General features: G+C 37.2%; 1 protein-coding gene across 1 annotated transcript; it reads right to left on the bottom strand.

The window, feature by feature from the left end:
* Nucleotides 1–7,489: 7,489 nt before the first annotated feature.
* LOC142605822 (uncharacterized) lies at nucleotides 7,490–13,489 on the bottom strand. Its single transcript, XM_075777256.1, has 7 exons — nucleotides 11,999–13,489; nucleotides 9,887–10,735; nucleotides 9,379–9,796; nucleotides 9,109–9,135; nucleotides 8,158–8,520; nucleotides 7,801–8,101; nucleotides 7,490–7,670 (listed from the first exon to the last, which is right to left on the bottom strand). The coding sequence occupies exons 1-7, from the start codon at nucleotides 13,487–13,489 to the stop codon at nucleotides 7,490–7,492; spliced, it is 3,630 nt and encodes a 1,209-aa protein (XP_075633371.1).
* Nucleotides 13,490–18,309: the final 4,820 nt, after the last annotated feature.

Raw genomic sequence — 18,309 nt, forward strand, 5'->3', positions numbered from 1 at the left:
TAAATTTGACACAAGTGATTTTTTTACAAATGGAGAAAACCACCAAGACAAAACCCCACCGAGTGAATTTAAGGTCACCATTCCCGAGAATCCACTATTATCAAAGCAAGCAGTTATAAGTAAAATGAATCCCAGTACCTAATACCAACCTACAATTGAACGCTTAACCCAATACACAATTGAACTTATAATATAGTGACAATCTCTCCTTTCAATGCACGGCTTCAAGTATGTGACTAACTAATCAATGCACAAATCTCAATACGTGACTAACACACCAACTTGAGAAAGATGTTGCTGCAAAGTTCTTTAGTTCTTCCAGATGATAATGATCAAGAAGCTCCTTGGTTACAAAACCCTTGGCGCAAAGACGTAGCAACTTCTACAAGAGAAAGATGAACTAGGGAAAATTGTCTCCGGTCATAATATGAGTGAATAATCACTTTGCATCAATTTGCATCACCTTAGATGGCTCTTAAAATAATCCTTATATATGTCTAAGGCTGAGAGAGAAGAAACCCTACACAAATATATTAGATATGCGTGAAAAACAGATTTGGAAAAATGAATTTCGTAATTCTTAATAGATACAGCTTCTGTCGAGAGCTGTTGAGAATTAAACATTAAACCTCGATAGATTTATCTATCGAGCTTTAATGAACAACACTTCTTCACTTATTTCTTGGACAAATTTGCATGGTTTCAATACTAGACTTGAACTCTTGTTCCTTGAAGTATTAAACACATCCTAGGTCTACTCAAATACAATTAAAGTGCATTTTGTCAAAGGATTAGTCAATTCTACAAGACATATGTTCTAACAGATTCCACATATGTCCTAACAATCTCCCTCTTTGGCAATCTGTGACAAACCACAAGAAACAACTGAAATGTGAGAGAAGTCATAAATCACTCAACTCATAATCACTTGTTGAATACAATAAAATCTAATCCTAACACAAACTCTTGAAAAACTTTGCAAGGAGTTCATGGCATGATAGATTTTGACAACTTGTCTTTCTGAAACACTCAAAACTCATCAAGGCATCTTAATGTGAAATAGAAATAAAATATTGCATAAATAAAAGAAACATGTGTATAAAGAGAGAAAAGAAACAACACATGGAGAGATAGGTGAATGATAACAACATCATATATATATATATATATATATATAAAAGAGAAATAAATACAATATTTGCTATCAATAAATGGTCAAGACCGATGTACAAAAGGATAATGTATCTAAAAGGAAAGAAAAGAAAAGAATACATAAATCCTCACTACATCCCTCAAAAGTATAGACACTCCCCCTATCAAAAAAATCCTATGCTAACTCTCCCTCTGAGTACATGACTACTCTCAACCCAAAACTACTCCCCTTTTTTGTCACGAATGACAAAGGGCAAGTCACTGAGAAGCAGTCATCTCCTCATCAAAACTCTCACTTGTTGTTTGGGTTTTTCTTAAATAATTGTGATCTCATCACAACTAATAACCTTGCATTTGTTGAAGACTCTAATCTTATTAGAATCACTAACTAAAATGGAAGTCCTAAACTATTTAGGATTCCTTAAAACACTAATAGATCAAAAATTAGTTATATAGAACTCTATCTTTAATTTCCTAAATGAAAAGTTCTAATCTCATTAGAAACTATAGACCTTTTAATTAAGCTTTAATCTCATTAAAACTTCTAATTAAAATAAATTAAGGACTTTCAATCATACAACAATTCCAATCTCATTAGAATGTTTGTTAAAAGACAAGTCCCAAACTATTTAGGACTAAGAGTTCTATTTAACCAATACCATTGATCTCATTAGGTCTTTTAGTTAGAACTATGTGTAATCCCATCACACACATCCTTGTTCTTTATATATATGAAAAACATTTAGAAAAAATTCTGAATACCTAGTTCTCGATTGATCGAGAATGTACCTCGATCGATCGAGAAAAGTTCTGGCTGCTCGATCCATCCTCGACAGATTCTCAATCGATCAAGAAAAATTCCACGAAGCTCGATCGATGCTCGACAGATCCTCGATCAATCGAGAAAAATTCTGCAAGCTCAATCGATGCTCGATAGATGCTCGATCAATCGAGTGTCGCGAATTTTGAATTTCCCAGAATTTTTCTAAGACAATTTTTCAACATTTTCATGAATAAAACAACCATCATATGAACATAATGGACAGAGATTGATATCAAAAATAATATCATTGATGCTATAGCCTTGAAATTCAATTTAACATACTTAAACTCAAAATTAAACAACATCATAACATCAAAATCAGTTTTCATCAAATCATAGTTTCAACAACCATGCAAAAAATAATTTCTAACATCATGAAACTATTGTCCCTAACTCCAAAACTCACAAAACATGTTATACAATTCGAAATTGAAGACCGCTCTGTACCAATTGTTGGAAAAACACATGAAAATATGTATTTGTATCTCATACAAAACATGCACAGCGGAAAATTAACAGATCTACTTCATTCACAATTGATAACATGTACTATGTAAGTTTCAGAATTTAAAAACAAGAAAGCGTACCTTGGTGCGGTGAAATTCAAAACCGAATATTATAAGCACTTGGGAAAACTTTTAATCTTCACTCCAATTCCACTTAATGCCTAAGATGTGTGGTCTCTTAATCAGTTTTCAAGAAGAGAATAGGAGAGTGTCCAACACTCACATACAAACCATTTCATTCCAAGTATGTTCTTAATGAAAATACTTATGAAAAGAACTTCTAAAAAACCTTAATGAAATTCTGTATGTTTCTCTCCTTATATATATAACTGATTATCTGATTGGGCTAGCCTTTTAGGCCATTCCAATTGGGCTCTTGTGTGTGGCTTGGAATGGGACCAAAAGAGACCAATAAAACACTAGATCCAATGGGCCTTGGGCTTTTCTGTCAACTCTTAACAAGTCCAAAGTTACCATTAACTATATTTAATACCACTATATAAATATAGTTGTACTCTAAGCCTTATCTATAAATTATATCCCAAGACTTTATTGTACATGCAACCCCTTCATAAAATATTCGTAGTAATACAAAGTCATGAATGTAGACTGTCACTTTGAAGATTACTATATCTTAATCCTGAGTACCCGGTTTAATCTTTTAAGTTATTCATTATATATTTTTGAAAATCAATTCCATAAATATATACTTTAGTAACTCCTTACTTAAGTGGTTGGGCCCAACTCTTTGAATAACCAAACCCATTAAACTTATCTCAAGGGAATATTTTGTATCTCAGTTAAGAGACTATGAATTCCATCTTGAAAATATATGTTCCATCAACACTAAATGTGGCTGCCCAACATACTGAGGTTTTGATAGTAACTTTAGATCTCACTCTTGATGTATCAAAGCAACTTACATTTCATGATCAAGTCCATTATCCTCTCAGGATTAAGAGTTCATGTAAATAGAAGTCGTGAGATTTATTATTCATTTAACAATCGTTAGGAGAATAATAAATCTCACAGCAGTCCAGTTCAATATGTCTTAACTCTTTAAAACATATCAACATACCAACTAGAAGTCTCCACTTCTATGATCAAGACAAATCATCTTAGTTAATATGTTATAGTTTTCGCAGATGAAATGCCTAATTTCATCACCGACTATGAACTATAATTTTGAGTTTACAAAGAACTTGTGATTTATATCTTCTGTGACTTTTTACATAAATCGCATACTATGCATCTCATGGACTATATGATAACGTCCAAATATTCATGTTACCATTATTTTAGATAATAATAAAACAACTTTATTAATCATAACATTAAGTCATACATAATGTCATACATAGCATCATACAATAGGATTTAAGGCCACATATCCTAACACTATCACCTTCAAGGTACATCCTAGAACTCCCAAATCTCCTAGAACTCTCAAATCTCCTAGAAACACACTTGCAATCATATTTAAAAGTATTTTGATTCTTTTTGTTTTTATTTTCTTTGCATATTTTTTCTTTTTGAGCATATCATGTATGGGAATATAAGAGAGAGAAGAAATACCCAATTATGTTAAGCTTTAACATCACAATTTTGCTATGCCGAAGCATACAGATGTTATCCATGATTGGCGAGCGTTAGTGGTGAGATGAATATTTATGCCTTTCTCTTAGGATTTTTTAGTCATTCACATCAAAAAGAGTAATATGAGTATTAAGTATAAGAGATTACTTAATCAAACTCATCACAAACATGAGCCACAAAGCTCACTTACTTAGTTGTGCATTGAGATGCTCATCTAAGTTACAAAAGATACAAAATTTAGAAAACTTTATTTCAATGGCCATCCAAAGGTACACAAGTACCAATGTACACAAAACACACTGTTTTTGTATTTTTCTGATTTTTCAAATTTTTTTGTATGAAAAACAAAATAAAGCAAAACTAAAAACAAACAAACAAAAACATGTTAAACAAAGCATAGCATAAAACTAGACTGACTCAAAAACAAGAAAGCAAAACACACAAGTAATGTATAAACTAAAAGAGGGAGAGAGAGAGAGAGAGAGAGAGAGAGAGAGAGGGAGTGATTAAATCACTTTGAGCATTTTCCTTTCACACCTTGGAAGAACCTTTCCATTTGGCGAACCCTTGATCCGGTGGTAAAGGGAAAGAATTGAAACCGTTCAAGTTTGAAAGGAACATGAGGGCCTTAAGAAGATCTCCAAAAGGAGCAAAAGAGAATAAAACTGATTCTGGTTTTTGGACGATATCATACCATTGCTTTGTTGAGTGGCTAACCACTTGTAGCAATTAGGTCAAGTGTGCCCTAAAGCTCCACAGTGATGACAGAGATGCTGCTTCTTCTGTTTAGGCTTTTAGTTACTACCCTTCTTAGTCCTGGGGTTTCTAGTCTCTTTCTTATCAAGCATAGGGGGTGCTTCTAAGACAGATTTGCCCTTGTTTATGTTCTCACTAGCTAAATAAATTTTGACATCATTGTTCTCAGAATTAACATTATTAGCAGGTGAGACAAACACAGTAGTACTAGAAGAAGCAACATTAGGAGAAGAGAAATCATACCCCAAACTAGTTCTATCTAAAGCAGATTTTTGAAAGCTAAGCATCTCATCAAGCTTTGCACTGGAAGTCCTCTCCAATTGAGCTCTAACTTGTGACATTTTTGCTTCAAGCTTCTTGGTCCTTTCAACCAAGAAATTGTTCTCAAACCGTAGTGCTCCAATGGTTTGATTAGCTTCGTCAAACTTTATAGAGAGCTCTTGTCGATCAAGTTCCACATCACTTAGCTTCTTGGTGACCAGCCTATACAGTCTCATGCTTTTCAGAGACCTTGTACAACTTTGCATAGGATGTATGGATGTCATCTTGTTCATCCATTTTCTCAAACTTATATTCCACCAAGTCCTCTTCTTCATCTACCTCTTCAACAATCCCTTCAGTAGGATTCACTGTGGTAGAGAAGGCATTCAAGATTTCCTTGTCATCATTGTCATCTGAATCATCCTCAGGCTCAGTGTCACTTAAGGTAGTAGCAAAGGCTTTACTTTTCCCAATAGTCTTGAGATAAGTTGGATATTCTTAAACTGAGATGAACTAAACTTCTTTCGGTCTTTATTAAATCCTTTTGCATTAGCATTCTTCATGAACATTTTGAATTGCCTTATGATATAGGATTTCATCTTAGAATCTTCATCATCAGAAGACTCATCAGTATCATTGCTTTTGGCCCTTAATGCCATGCTCTTTCTTAATTTCTTCAAAGCTCATGGTAAGCCTTTGAAGCTTTGAATCCTTGACAGCCTTAGTCCTTGCGTAGGTTGTCTGGAGGATAGTCCATGCTTCTTTAGCAGTTTCAGTTGAGGATATCTTATTGAACTCTTCATTGATGACCGCACTGAATAAAGCATTCAATGCTTTACTGTTGAAGTTTGCTGCTTTGATCTTGGCATCATCCCAATCAGCCAGCACTTCCTTTGGCTTAGTCCAGCCAATCTCCACAGCTTGCCACACCTTCTCATGTAAAGACTGCAAGAAAGCTCTCATGCATATTTTTCAGTATGCATAGTTAGTGTCATCAAATAAAGGAGGGATAATTAGAGATTGTCCTTTTTACATGACAAACAGGGGTCAATGGATCACACAGCAAAGATTAATCCTAATCAGAGTATGCCCGCTCTGATACCACTTGATAGGCCAAGAATGTATTGACCCCTTTGGTAAATTAATCAATTAATTAGCCAAGTAAATTAATTAGGTTCAATTACATGCAATAAGCATGGTAGCACAAACAAATCACCAACTATGTTAAATGCAGTGGAAAATAAATTTGATACAGGTGATTTGTTTACGAATGGGGAAAACCACCGAGGCAAAACCCCACCGGGTGAATTTAAGGTCACCACTCCCGAGAATCCATTATTATCAAAGCAAGTAGTTACAAGTAAAAGGAATCCCAGTACCTAATACCAACCTATAGTTGAACCCTTACACCAATACACAATTGGACTTGTAATGTAGTGACAATCTTTCCTTTCAATGCACGGCTCCAAGTATGTGACTAACGAATTGATGCATGGATCTCAGTATGTGACTAACACACCAACTTGAGAAAGATGTTGGCTACAAAGTTTTTCAGTTCATTCAGACGATGAAGATGTTGTCTCTAGTCACAATATGAGCGAATAATCACTTTGCATCAAGTTGCATTACCTTAGACGACCCTTAAAATAATACTTATATATGTCTAGGGTTGTGAGAAAAGAAACCCTACACAAGATATGTGTGAAAAACAAATCTAGAAATCTGAATTTCATAATTCTCGATAGATATAGGTTTTGTCGAGAGCTATTGAGAATTAAATATTAAACCTCGATAGATTTATCTGTCAAGCTTTAATGAACAATACTTCTTCACTTGTTTCTTGGAAAAATTTGCATGGCTTTAATACTTGATATGAACTCCACCAACAATTGTGATGAAACCCGATAACAATGATGGTTTGGAACCCCAAGATCATGTAGACAAGATTTGTTAAGCCTTGAACCAGCACCCAATTCAGATGAAAAACCAAGACTACGATGGATTGAAAATGCCACACCAAGAATTCCTAAGAAACTCTCAAGAATCAGGGTGATAAGTTTGGTTGTTTGAATGCCACAAGATTAACTTGATAAGTTCAAGAGTTCTTTTAAGAACCAAGAGGAACACAAGACCTCACAAGGAGAATAATTTTTTAGAAAACCAAAAGTTGATTTTTAAAATTCGTACTACCCATCTATATACCTAGAACAACCCTCTAAGAATAGGCAAAGTCATAATTACAGCTTTAAAACAGCACAAAAAATTAACCTAAACAAGTTCCCACATTTTTTGGATCCTTGGACTTTTAAAGGCAGTCAAACATAACTAAATGACTAGATTTAATGTATTTTAACACCCTTTAATGGTCAGACCATGCTGGGTGTGAATTTACATGCTAATTAGCCTCTTCAATTGCTTTGATGACATGGACTAAGCCTTGATTATTATCTAAGCCCATCTTGGTCTTTTCAGAATCAGCCGAATTCTCTTGGACTAGCCTATTTAGTGCTTCCTTGAAACGTTTGGCTCTAAGTCTTGTAATTGGGCCACTAGGATAGGCAAAGTCATAATTACAGCTTTAAAAACAGCACAAAAAATTAACCTAAACAAGTTCCCACGTTTTTTGGATTCTTGGACTTTTAAAGGCAGTCAAACATAGCTAAATGACTAGATTTAATATATTTTAACACCCTTTAATGGTCAGACCATGTTGGGTGCGAATTTACATGCGAATTAGCCTCTTCAATTGCTTTGATGACATGGACTAAGCCTTGATTATTATCTGAGCCCATCTTGGTCTTTTCAGAATCAGCCAAATTCTCTTGGACTAGCCCATTTAGTGCTTCCTTGAAACATTTGGCTCTAAGTCTTGTAATTGGGCCACTAGGAAGTGACAAAGGGTCATGTGCAAATTCAACTCCATTTCCACGTGTATGATCAGCATGACCAGCTCCTTGATTTGCATCATTCTCCCCCTCTTGAGAAGGATTTGTCCTCAAATCATCACCTACATCAAAAAGAGACAAATCAGCAACATTAAAGCTTGCACTAACACCTTCTCACCTAGTAAGTCAAGCTTATAGGCATTATCATTGATGCGCTCCACTACTTGAAATGGTCCATCACCCCATGGTAGGAGTTTTGAACGCCGTTTTTCTAGAAAACGATCCTTCCTGAAGTGCAACCAAACCCAATCTCCTGGTTCAAACACTACCTTCTTGCGTTCCTTGTTGGCTTGATGGACATATTGTTGAGTCCTCCTATCGATGTTCAACCGTGCCTTTTCATGAATCATCTTTACAAATTCTGCTTTCTTTTTGCCATCTAAGTTCACACGTTCACTTAAAGGTAAAGAAGTTAAATCCAAAGGTGACAATGGGTTAAAACCATAAACAATTTCAAATGGTGAAAACTTAGATGCAGAATGTATACTTCAATTGTAAGCAAATTCAACATGTGGCGAACAATCTTCCCATGTTTTCACGTTCTTTTTAATGATAGCACGCAACAAAGAAGACAAAGTTCTATTTACTACTTCAGTTTGACCATCCGTTTGTGGATGACAAGTAGTAGAAAACAACAACTTGGTTCCCAACTTTCCCCACAAAGTCTTCCAAAAGTAACTTAAAAACTTTGCATCCCTATCAGAAACGATGGTCCTAGGCATACCATGTAACCTAACAATTTCTTTGAAGAATAAATCAGCTATATGTGATGCATCATCAGTTTTGTGACATGCAATGAAGTGTTCCATCTTGGAAAATCTATCTACCACCACAAAAACTGAATCTCTCCCCCTCTTAGTTCTAGGTAAACCTAAAACAAAATCCATAGAAATATCAGTCCAAGGTTCACTAGGTATTGGCAAAGGGGTGTACAAACCATGGGGATTCAACTTAGACTTAGCCTGTTTACACGTGATACATTTCTCACAGATTCTTTCCACATCACGTTTCATATGAGGCCAAAAAAAATGATCATGCAAAATTCCTAAAGTCTTAGCTACACCAAAATAACCCATCAAACCACCACCATAAGCTTCTCTCACAAGCAATTCACGCAAAGAACACTTAGGCACACACAGTTTATTCTCCCGAAACAAAAATCCATCATGCCTATAAAACTTACCAAATGCCACTTTTTCACATGCATTGAACACATCACCAAAATTAGAATCTTATGCATACAAATCCTTAATGTATTCAAAGCCAAGCATTTTTGTATCTAAAATGGAAAGTAAAGCATACCTTCAAGACAATGCATCAGCCACCACATTTTCCTTACCTTGCTTGTATCTGATCACATAAGGAAATGTTTCAATGAATTCCACCCACTTGGCATGGCGTTTGTTCAACCTTTGCTGTCCTTTCAAATGCTTCAAAGATTCATGATCTGTGTGAATCACAAATTCCTTTGGCCATAGGTAGTGTTGCCAATTTTCCAAAGCCCTTACCAAGGCATACATCTTCTTATCATAAGTGGGGTAATTTAGGGCTGCCCCACCCAACTTTTCACTGAAATAAGCAACTGGACGGCCTTTTTGCATCAAAACAGCTCTAATACCTATTCCTGAAGCATCACACTCAATTTCAAAAGCTTTAGCAAAGTTAGGTAAAACAAACAAAGATGCATAAGTTAATTTTTCTTTGTTCTGATTAAATGCCTTTTCTTGTTCTTTCCCCCACTTAAACGGCACATTTTTCTTGATGACTTCAGTAAGAGGGGCGGCTAAGCTACTAAAATCACGCACAAACCATCTATAGAAACTAGCTAAGCCGTGGAAACTCCTCACTTGGCTGATTGTTGTAGGCGTTGGCCACTCTTGGATTGCCTTCACCTCTTCCTCGTCCATCTCAATTCCTCTTTTACTAACAACAAAACCAAGAAACACAAGCTTATCCGTACAAAATGTGCACTTTTTGAAGTTAGCAAACAATCTTTCTTTCCTTAGAATTTCCAAAACAGATTTCAAATGCATTACATGTTCTTCCAAATTTTTGCTATAAATTAGGATATCATCAAAATACACAACTATAAATCTACCAATAAATGCACAAAAAACATGGTTCATCAAACGCATAAAAGTGCTTGGAGCATTAGTTAAGCCGAAAGGCATCACTAACCACTCATACAAACCATATTTAGTCTTAAAAGCAGTTTTCCATTCATCACCTTCCTTCATCCTAATCTGATGATAACCATTCTTAAGATCAATTTTTGTAAAGACACAAGAACCATGTAATTCATCCAGCATATCATCTAATCTAGGAATGGGATGACGATATTTTACCGTTATGTTGTTGATGGCTCGGCAGTCAAAACACATCTTCCATGTTCCATCCTTCTTAGGAACTAATAACACTTGGACCGCACAAGGACTCATGCTTTCACGCACGTATCCCTTCTTCAATAATTCACCTACTTGCCTCTGAAGTTCCTTGGTCTCCTCGGGATTACTCTTATAAGTAGGTTGGTTTGGAATTGATGCACCAGATATGAAATCAATTTGATGTTCAATCCCTCGAATTAGATGTAAACCATGAGGTACCTCTTCGGGAAGGACATCTTCAAACTCCTGCAAAAGAGAAACAATATCGCTCGGCAAAGTACCGACGAGATCATTAGTACATAAAAGAGCCTCCTTGTACATGAGTACAATAAGGGGCTGGTGTGAAAATAATGCCCTCTTGATCTCACTTTATTTTGCAATGTAATTGAATTTTTCCTCTCTTGCTCTCATTATGGACGAAATCATCTCTCTTTCTTTTTCACTTTGATCAATGTTTTTCTCTCCTTTTTTTTTTAAACTCTTTTTTTTCAATTTCGGCCTTCCTTTCTTTTTCCTTTTTTTTTCATTTGATCTTTGTAACTTTAATTGGTCCCCCTTAACCTGTTGATGAGAATCAACAAGCATTCAAGGATCCATTGCATGTTCCAGTTGGGCCTATTACAAGAGCAAGATCCTAGAAGATCAAAGTAGCACTGAATGGGCTGATTCAAGAGATTTTGGCTGATTCTAACGCAGGACATTCCAAGCTTGGCCCAAAGAAAGATGAAAGCGTAATAAATTTAATTCAAGCTATTTAGGGCTAATCTGGCTTAATTTGGAGTGACTTATGGCATGGATTAATGTCTGATTGATTTCCTGCTCTATATCAGTTAATGGAGATTTTTTCCTATTCTAGAGCTGTTATTTCAGACCAAATCTACCTGAATTTAGGGTTTTTATTATTTAGTACGTTTTTTAGGTATTTTCCTTGTTTTTAGGTGCATTTAATGCTTTTTAGGTCAAATTTGATTCTTGATATGGTAAGGTATCAATTAGGAGTTATTTTAGAATATATTTTCTTGTCTGTCAAGTTTTATGGAGCCCTTAAATAGGCTCTGAAGTTTGTAAACGTCTTTCATAATATTATTGAATAAAAATCAGAAAAGGTGAGGCTTTGCTCTTCTTTTGGTTCTTCAAGAACTGTGAACTTATCAGGGATTCTTCCTTGTGGCGTTCAAACTTTATACCTTCGGTTCGTGATTCTTTATAATCATTGGGTCAAAGGTCAACTTATACCTTTGGTTCACGTTTCGATTATAAATGTTGGGTCAGGGTTTCTATCATAAATCTGAATTTTAGTTTTCCTGGGTAAATATTCCAATATTTTTGTTGGGTCTCAAAGCGTGTCGATTAAGGTTCGCATCATATTCCAATATTTTTGTTGGGTCTCAAAGCGTGTCGATTGAGGTTCGCATAATTTGTTTTGGAGTTAATGGCACAAGAGTAATAGGTTGCCCTTTAAGAGTGAATAGAATACTTATTTATGAATCTATCATGCATAACCCTCCGATCAAACTGCCATGGTCTTCCCAACAATAAATGGCATGCATGCATGGGAACCACATCACATAGCACCTCATCCTCATATTTGCCAATTGATAATGCCACCAACACTTGTCTTGTCACCTTGATGTTGCCACATTCATTTAGCCACTGAAGCCGGTAAGGTTGAGGATGTTTCAAGGTAGTTAAGGCCAATTTTTCCACCAAATAAGTGCTGGCTACATTTGTGTAACTCCCTCCATCGATAATGACACTGCAAACTTTGTTATTTACAAAGCACCGAGTATGAAACAAGTTCTCCCTTTGGTTACTTTCATCCTCCTTAACCTGCACATTGAGGACTCGCCTTGTTACTAATAAATCTCCAACCACAGCATTTTGATCATCATCGACATCCTCCAAAGATGGCATGTCAACATTATCTACTTCTTTTTGATTCTCCGACTCAAGCTCGCCTTGAGCATTTATCACCATCACCCTTTTGTTTACACACTGGCTGGCTATGTGTCCTCGCCCCTGACATTTAAAACACTTAATATCACGGGTTTTAGAACTCGAAGCCTCGGTGTTACCTAAAGTAGTGGTGGTCTTTGAGTTAGCACTCTTAGATGGTTCAAATTTTGGCTTATTTTGTAGCTGCTCGTCCCTTTTTGGAGCTGTCTTCCACTGACTGGTGGTAGTCATAGGTTGTCCCCTTCTAGCCAATCCCTTCCGTTTGAATTGCTCCTCCACCTTTATGGCTTGATGCACCATATCCGTCAATTTAACATAGTGCGGCACCTCAACTATATCCGTAATCTCACGATTTAAACCGTGCAAGAACCTAGCCATTGTGGCTTCCCGGTCCTCTTCTACATTAGCCCGGATCATAGCTACCTCCATCTCCTTGTAATACTCATCCACACTCTTGGAACCTTGAGTTAACCTTTGCAACTTTTGATACAATCCCCTATAATAGTGATTGGGTACAAAATGCTTCCTCATAAGCATTTTCATCTCCTCCCAAGTGTCCACGGGTGGCTCTCTATTCCTCCTCCTATTAATCAATAATTGATCCCACCACACAATGGCATAATCGGTAAATTCAATTGCGGCCAACTTAACCTTCTTTATCTCCGAATAGTTGTGACAATCAAACACCATCTCCATTTTAGTTTCCCACTCCAAATAAACTTCAGGATCATTTTTGCCTTGAAAAGATGGGATTTTAATCTTTATGTTTCCTAAATCATTATCCCTCCTAGGCCTACCCATTCTAGCTTCTCTATTCCCATACCCACGCTTAAACCTGCCTCGATTCACATATGGCTCATCAACCTCCTCCGACTCTGCCTCTTCCTCAACATTCCGCCATGGAACACGCCCACCTTGTTGCCTGTTGTGGATGTCATGTTGCTGGCCTCTAGGAGTTTCTGCTTCTACCCTATCCAATCTCTCATGAATAGGTTCAATTTCAGGCCTCAACATACGCCTCATCTCCCCTAACAGTGCTTGCATTTGGAGGTTCTGATCTATTGGTTGTCGAAGTTCTTCAGTTGTGTCTTCTTCTTGATTGTTGGCCATGTTTAAAATCTGCAAAACAAAGTTAGAATCCTCACAGGCCCTCCCTCACGTGTTTCACTCAAAAATTGATACACTTGCACTCGTGTTTTCACTCAAAAGGCTTTTACCCTCTTATGGTCTCACACACTCTTGCCTTTTTCCACTCTTTTGTGTCTTCTTTAGTTCTTAATCGAACTTCAAGAAACTAATTCAAAATAATCAAGCAGTAATTTAGAATGGGAAACAACCAAAACTCATCAAAAAGGTCAAGAACTTGAATAAGGTAAGGAACAAGATTGAGAAATTTTCTTTCTTTTTTTTCGTTTTTTTTTTTTTTTTTTTAGTAAGGAACAAGAAATAGAATGAAAATAAAAGATAGTCAAACTTATCTTAGAACCAAAGCTCTGATACCAAATTGATATGAAATCCACCAACAATTGTGATGAAACCCAATAACAATGATGGTTTGGAACCCCAAGATCATGTAGACAAGATTTGTTGAGCCTTGACCCAGCACCCAATTCAGATGAAAAACCAAGACTACAATGGATCGAAAATGCCACACCAAGAATTCTTAAGAAACTCTCAAGAATCAAGGTGATAAGTTTGGTTGTTTGAACGCCACAAGATTAACTTGATAAGTTCAAGAGTTCTTTTAAGAACCAAGAGGAACACAAGACCTCACAAGGAGAATAATTTTTCTGCAAACCAAAAGTTGATTTTTAAAATTCGTACTACCTATCTATATACCTGGAACAACCCTCCAAGAATAGGTAAAGTCATAATTACAGCTTTAAAAACAGAACAAAAAATTAATCTAAACAAGTTCCCACATTTTTTGGATTCTTGGACTTTTAAAGGCAGTTAAACATAGCTAAATGACTAGATTTAATGTATTTTAACACCCTTTAATGGTCAGACCATGCTAGGTGCGAATTTACATGCTAATTAGCCTCTTCAATTGCTTTGATGACATGGACTAAGCCTTGATTATTATCTGAGCCCATCTTGGTCTTTTCAGAATCAGCCTAATTCTCTTGGACTAGCCCATTTAGTGCTTCCTTGAAACGTTTGGCTCTAAGTCTTGTAATTGGGCCACTAGGAAGTGACAAAGGGTCATGTGCAAATTCAACTCCATTTCCACGTGTATGATCAACATGACCAGCTCCTTGATTTGCATCAATACTAGACTTGAACTATTGTTCCTTGAAGTATTAAACACATCATAGGTCTACCCAAATACAAGTAAAGTGTGTTTTGTCAAAGGATTAGCCAATTCTACAGGACATATGTTCTAACAGGTTCCACATATGTCCTAACAGTCACCCCATGGCCTTTCCAAACTTGGGGGCTTGATTTGGTGGTGCCAATCAATACACCTTCCAATGGGTACATATGGATCCTTGTGGCCACGAAATACTTTGCCAAGTAGGCGGAGGCCATACCACTTCACAAAGCCACCAGCGGAGCCGTGGCAAACTTCATTAAAGAAAATGTAATTGTTTAGTTTAAGGTACCTCATAGAATCATAAATGACAATGGTACGCATTTTGTAAACAAGGAAGTGAGGAAGATGCTAGAATTCTACCAAGTGAAGCATCACCAGTTATCGCCTTATTACCCACAAGGAAATGGGCAGGCGAAAGCGACAAACAAGACCCTCATTAAGATCATTAGCAAAATGAGTCAAAAGTATAGCGGAGGCTGGGTGACACATTTGCCAGACGCGCTTTGGGCTTATCAAATCTCACCCAAATCTACCACAGGATTCTCCTCATTCTCCTTAGTATATGGGACAGAAGTAGTGAGCCCAGCAAAGGTAATGATACCATCCATGAGGGTTATACACATTTGCCAGACGCGCTTTGGGCTTATCAAATCTCACCCAAATCTACCACAGGATTCTCCTCCTTCTCCTTAGTATATAGGACAGAAGTAGTCAGCCCAGCAAAGGTAATGATACCATTCATGAGGGTTATACAGATGTGAAAGAAAGAAAGGGAAAAGAAACTCTTTACAGCAGAAAGGTGCAAAGACCTGGAAGGATTGGATGAAAAGAGGGAAGAAGCCCAACAGCGTAGCTGTAGATACAGGAAAAGGATGACCAAAGCTTATGACAGGAAAATTAAAGAAATAGTGTTTACAGAAGGACAACTCGTGTTGAGAAAAGCAAACCATGTTAGGCGAGGTATGGCAAGACTATCTAAATTCTCACCAAAATGGGAAGGATCCTTCATGATAAGGAAAGCACATGCAAGTGGGTATTATTGCCTAACCTAGATGGATGGAAAATATTTGATGTACCTCATTAATGGCAAGTGGTTAAAGCGTTACTATGCGTAGGGAAATATTATGTAATCGTTCCTTTTTCGTTGTTTTTTTTTTCCTTCAAGTGACCACCCTTGCAAGGGATATGGTGTCACAAGAAAGTATTGTAGTTTGTTTTACCTGTAATCATGTGTAAAGGAAAAAAGCAAAAAGTAATGAAGATCATACATGAGGTATTAGCGGAAACATATTGTATCATAAAGCATAATAATAATTGTTGCAGATGTAGCATAATAGATTACAAACCAAAATGTATAAGTCATACTGGACTTATCAATTAAGTCATGAGTACTGAAGAAATAAAGTGTACTATGAAGGGAAGGGGGGAAAGAAATAAACACAAATGAAAAACAACAGCAAAGCTATAACATTTGGTGATCAAAGGCTTGAAATAAGAGTCTAGTCCTCAAAGCGGCTAGGGTCGATAACACCAAAAAGGAGATGCTCATGATGAGCCTTTAAGTTTGCCACCTCCTTCTTCAAATTCTTGATGCGAGTGTCAATGGCGTCAACAGCGGGTTGGATCTTCCTCATAAAGAGGGCTCAAATAATCTCTCATAAATGCCCTAGCAAAAATTCCACAGCAAACCCAATGCGAATCAACTCTTGAACCGCAACCTTCCACTGCAAGATCCTCTCAATAAAAACTGTGTCAATGAAGTTATACTCAATGTTGTTCATCACACACCCTAGCAACTTGAGGAAGTGCTCCTTCGCAGAATGGCCAAGAGGGAACCACTGTATGAAGTCCCCACAGCTACTGTAAATTACCTCAAAGCACATAACGCACTCCTCAAGTTCCCGATAGCCATAAAATTCCACGTAAGGAGATCAATCACTCCAGAGTTCTGCCGAGTTAAGGTCATTAGTCTTAACTTGCTCAAAACGGCCAATGAAGGCAGAAGCCTTGCTAACAGGATTGGGGACAGTGGCAGAACTGCTACCAATCTCAAACTAAGAAGTCGGAGCTGCCTCAGCAAGTGATGGACTTGAAAGAAAATTCAAGGCATAATATAAGCCCCTAGCAAGGAAACGAAGAAAAGAGATAGGCACAATGACAAAAGTTTTAATTGAAAATAGTACGAGGGTAAGGAAGTTACTAGGGCCACCAAGAATAGGGGTTGTGGGTACTACAGAATTGGGGGCCATGGGCACTGTAGGACTTGCTACAGCCTTAAACCTCAGGCATCCCCGTGACTACGTGGCAAGAGCGACATGCAAGGTAAATAAAGGGATGTATTGAGAAATTATAGGAAGATAAGAAAAACAAGACATAGCAGAGATAGAGGATACATACCAACCCTCTTGCTCATCGTCATTGGCTTCATCAGAGTTAGAGACTTATGTCCTCACAACTGGCTCACCATCAGAATCCTCAAGGACCTCCTCAAACCCTTCGTCAGAAGACAAATTTGCATCAGGCCCTCAGGTGGAAAAACTAGGAATAGAGGACGGGGTGAAAAACTAGTGAAGATCCATCCTTTACGGCCTGTGAAAGGGCAATGAAGGGGTCGCTGGCAGATATAACAGCTGAATGAGTAGAAGGAGAAGTGCTCTCAGTCTGGGATGTCCCCACAGGAATGTCTTCCTTTTAGGAAGTAGGGATCTCGGCAGAAACATGGTCGAACTCCTCAACGACAACCCCTTATCATAGGCATTCTCCTTGGCAAAAACAGGCTCAGATAAAGGAACTGGAGTCTCGACAGGAATTCCCTGGGCAGTAGCAGTAGTGGCAGAAGCCATGGCCTCGGCAACGACATCTACTCCATCAAAGAAGCCCTCCATAGGCATACCAGTGGCGATAGAAGCCTCTTTGCATGTGGGGTGGTAAACAGGAATGGGCTTTGGATCGATCTAAGGAAAGGATATCAAGAAAAATGGTGAAGAAGCATAATAAGAAGCATAATAATAAGCATAATAATAATAATAAGCATAATAATAAGCATAATAATAAGCATAATAATAATAATAATAATAATAATAATAATAATAATAATAATAATAATAATAATAATAATAAAAGAAGAAGAAGAAGAAGAAGAAGAAGAAGAAGAAGAAGAAGAAGAAGAAGAAGAAGAAGGACGCATGCACAAATAAGAAAATGCAAAGAAGGGAAGGGAATGTACCTCAGCCTCGAGCTTATCAAGCAATATGGGGCGAGTGGCAAAAGTGTCCTCCTTGTACTTAGACTGCAAAATGAGAAGAAAACACGTGCATAAAGTTAGCCGCAGGAAAGCCCAATAAATAATTATAATAAAAAAATGAGCAAAATTTAGAGATAACATACTCTCCTCTCGGCAGTGACAGAAGGGGCTAGAGGAGATGTCTTCCTCTTGCAGCCACAAAACCTGTTGGAAAGAGGAGCATCCACAGTTGGCTTCAGTGAGGGAGGCCGAGGTTTGGCTGAAATAGAAATCTAGCTAGAATGGGTATGGGCAGAAGGAGAGGGAGAGCTCTCAATGACTATGTTCCGACAGGGGGAAGGCTTTCCTTGTATGGAACGATATCAGAGC

Source organism: Castanea sativa, chromosome 8 (assembly GCF_040712315.1).
Source record: "Castanea sativa cultivar Marrone di Chiusa Pesio chromosome 8, ASM4071231v1".
Taxonomy (NCBI): Eukaryota; Viridiplantae; Streptophyta; class Magnoliopsida; order Fagales; family Fagaceae; genus Castanea; species Castanea sativa.

What these genes read in the sequence shown, in the direction of transcription:
- LOC142605822 (XM_075777256.1), bottom strand. Translation starts at nt 13,489, where the DNA reads ATGGCCAACAATCAAGAAGAAGACACAACTGAAGAACTTCGACAACCA. An exon ending in TGTGATCAGATACAAGCAAG is followed by an intron (nt 9,136 to 9,378) that starts GTAAGGAAAATG and finishes TGCTTGTGAGAG; the next exon opens with AAGCTTATGGTGGTGGTTTG. An exon ending in GTAAATTCGCACCCAACATG is followed by an intron (nt 7,671 to 7,800) that starts GTCTGACCATTA and finishes CTGTTTTTAAAG; the next exon opens with CTGTAATTATGACTTTGCCT.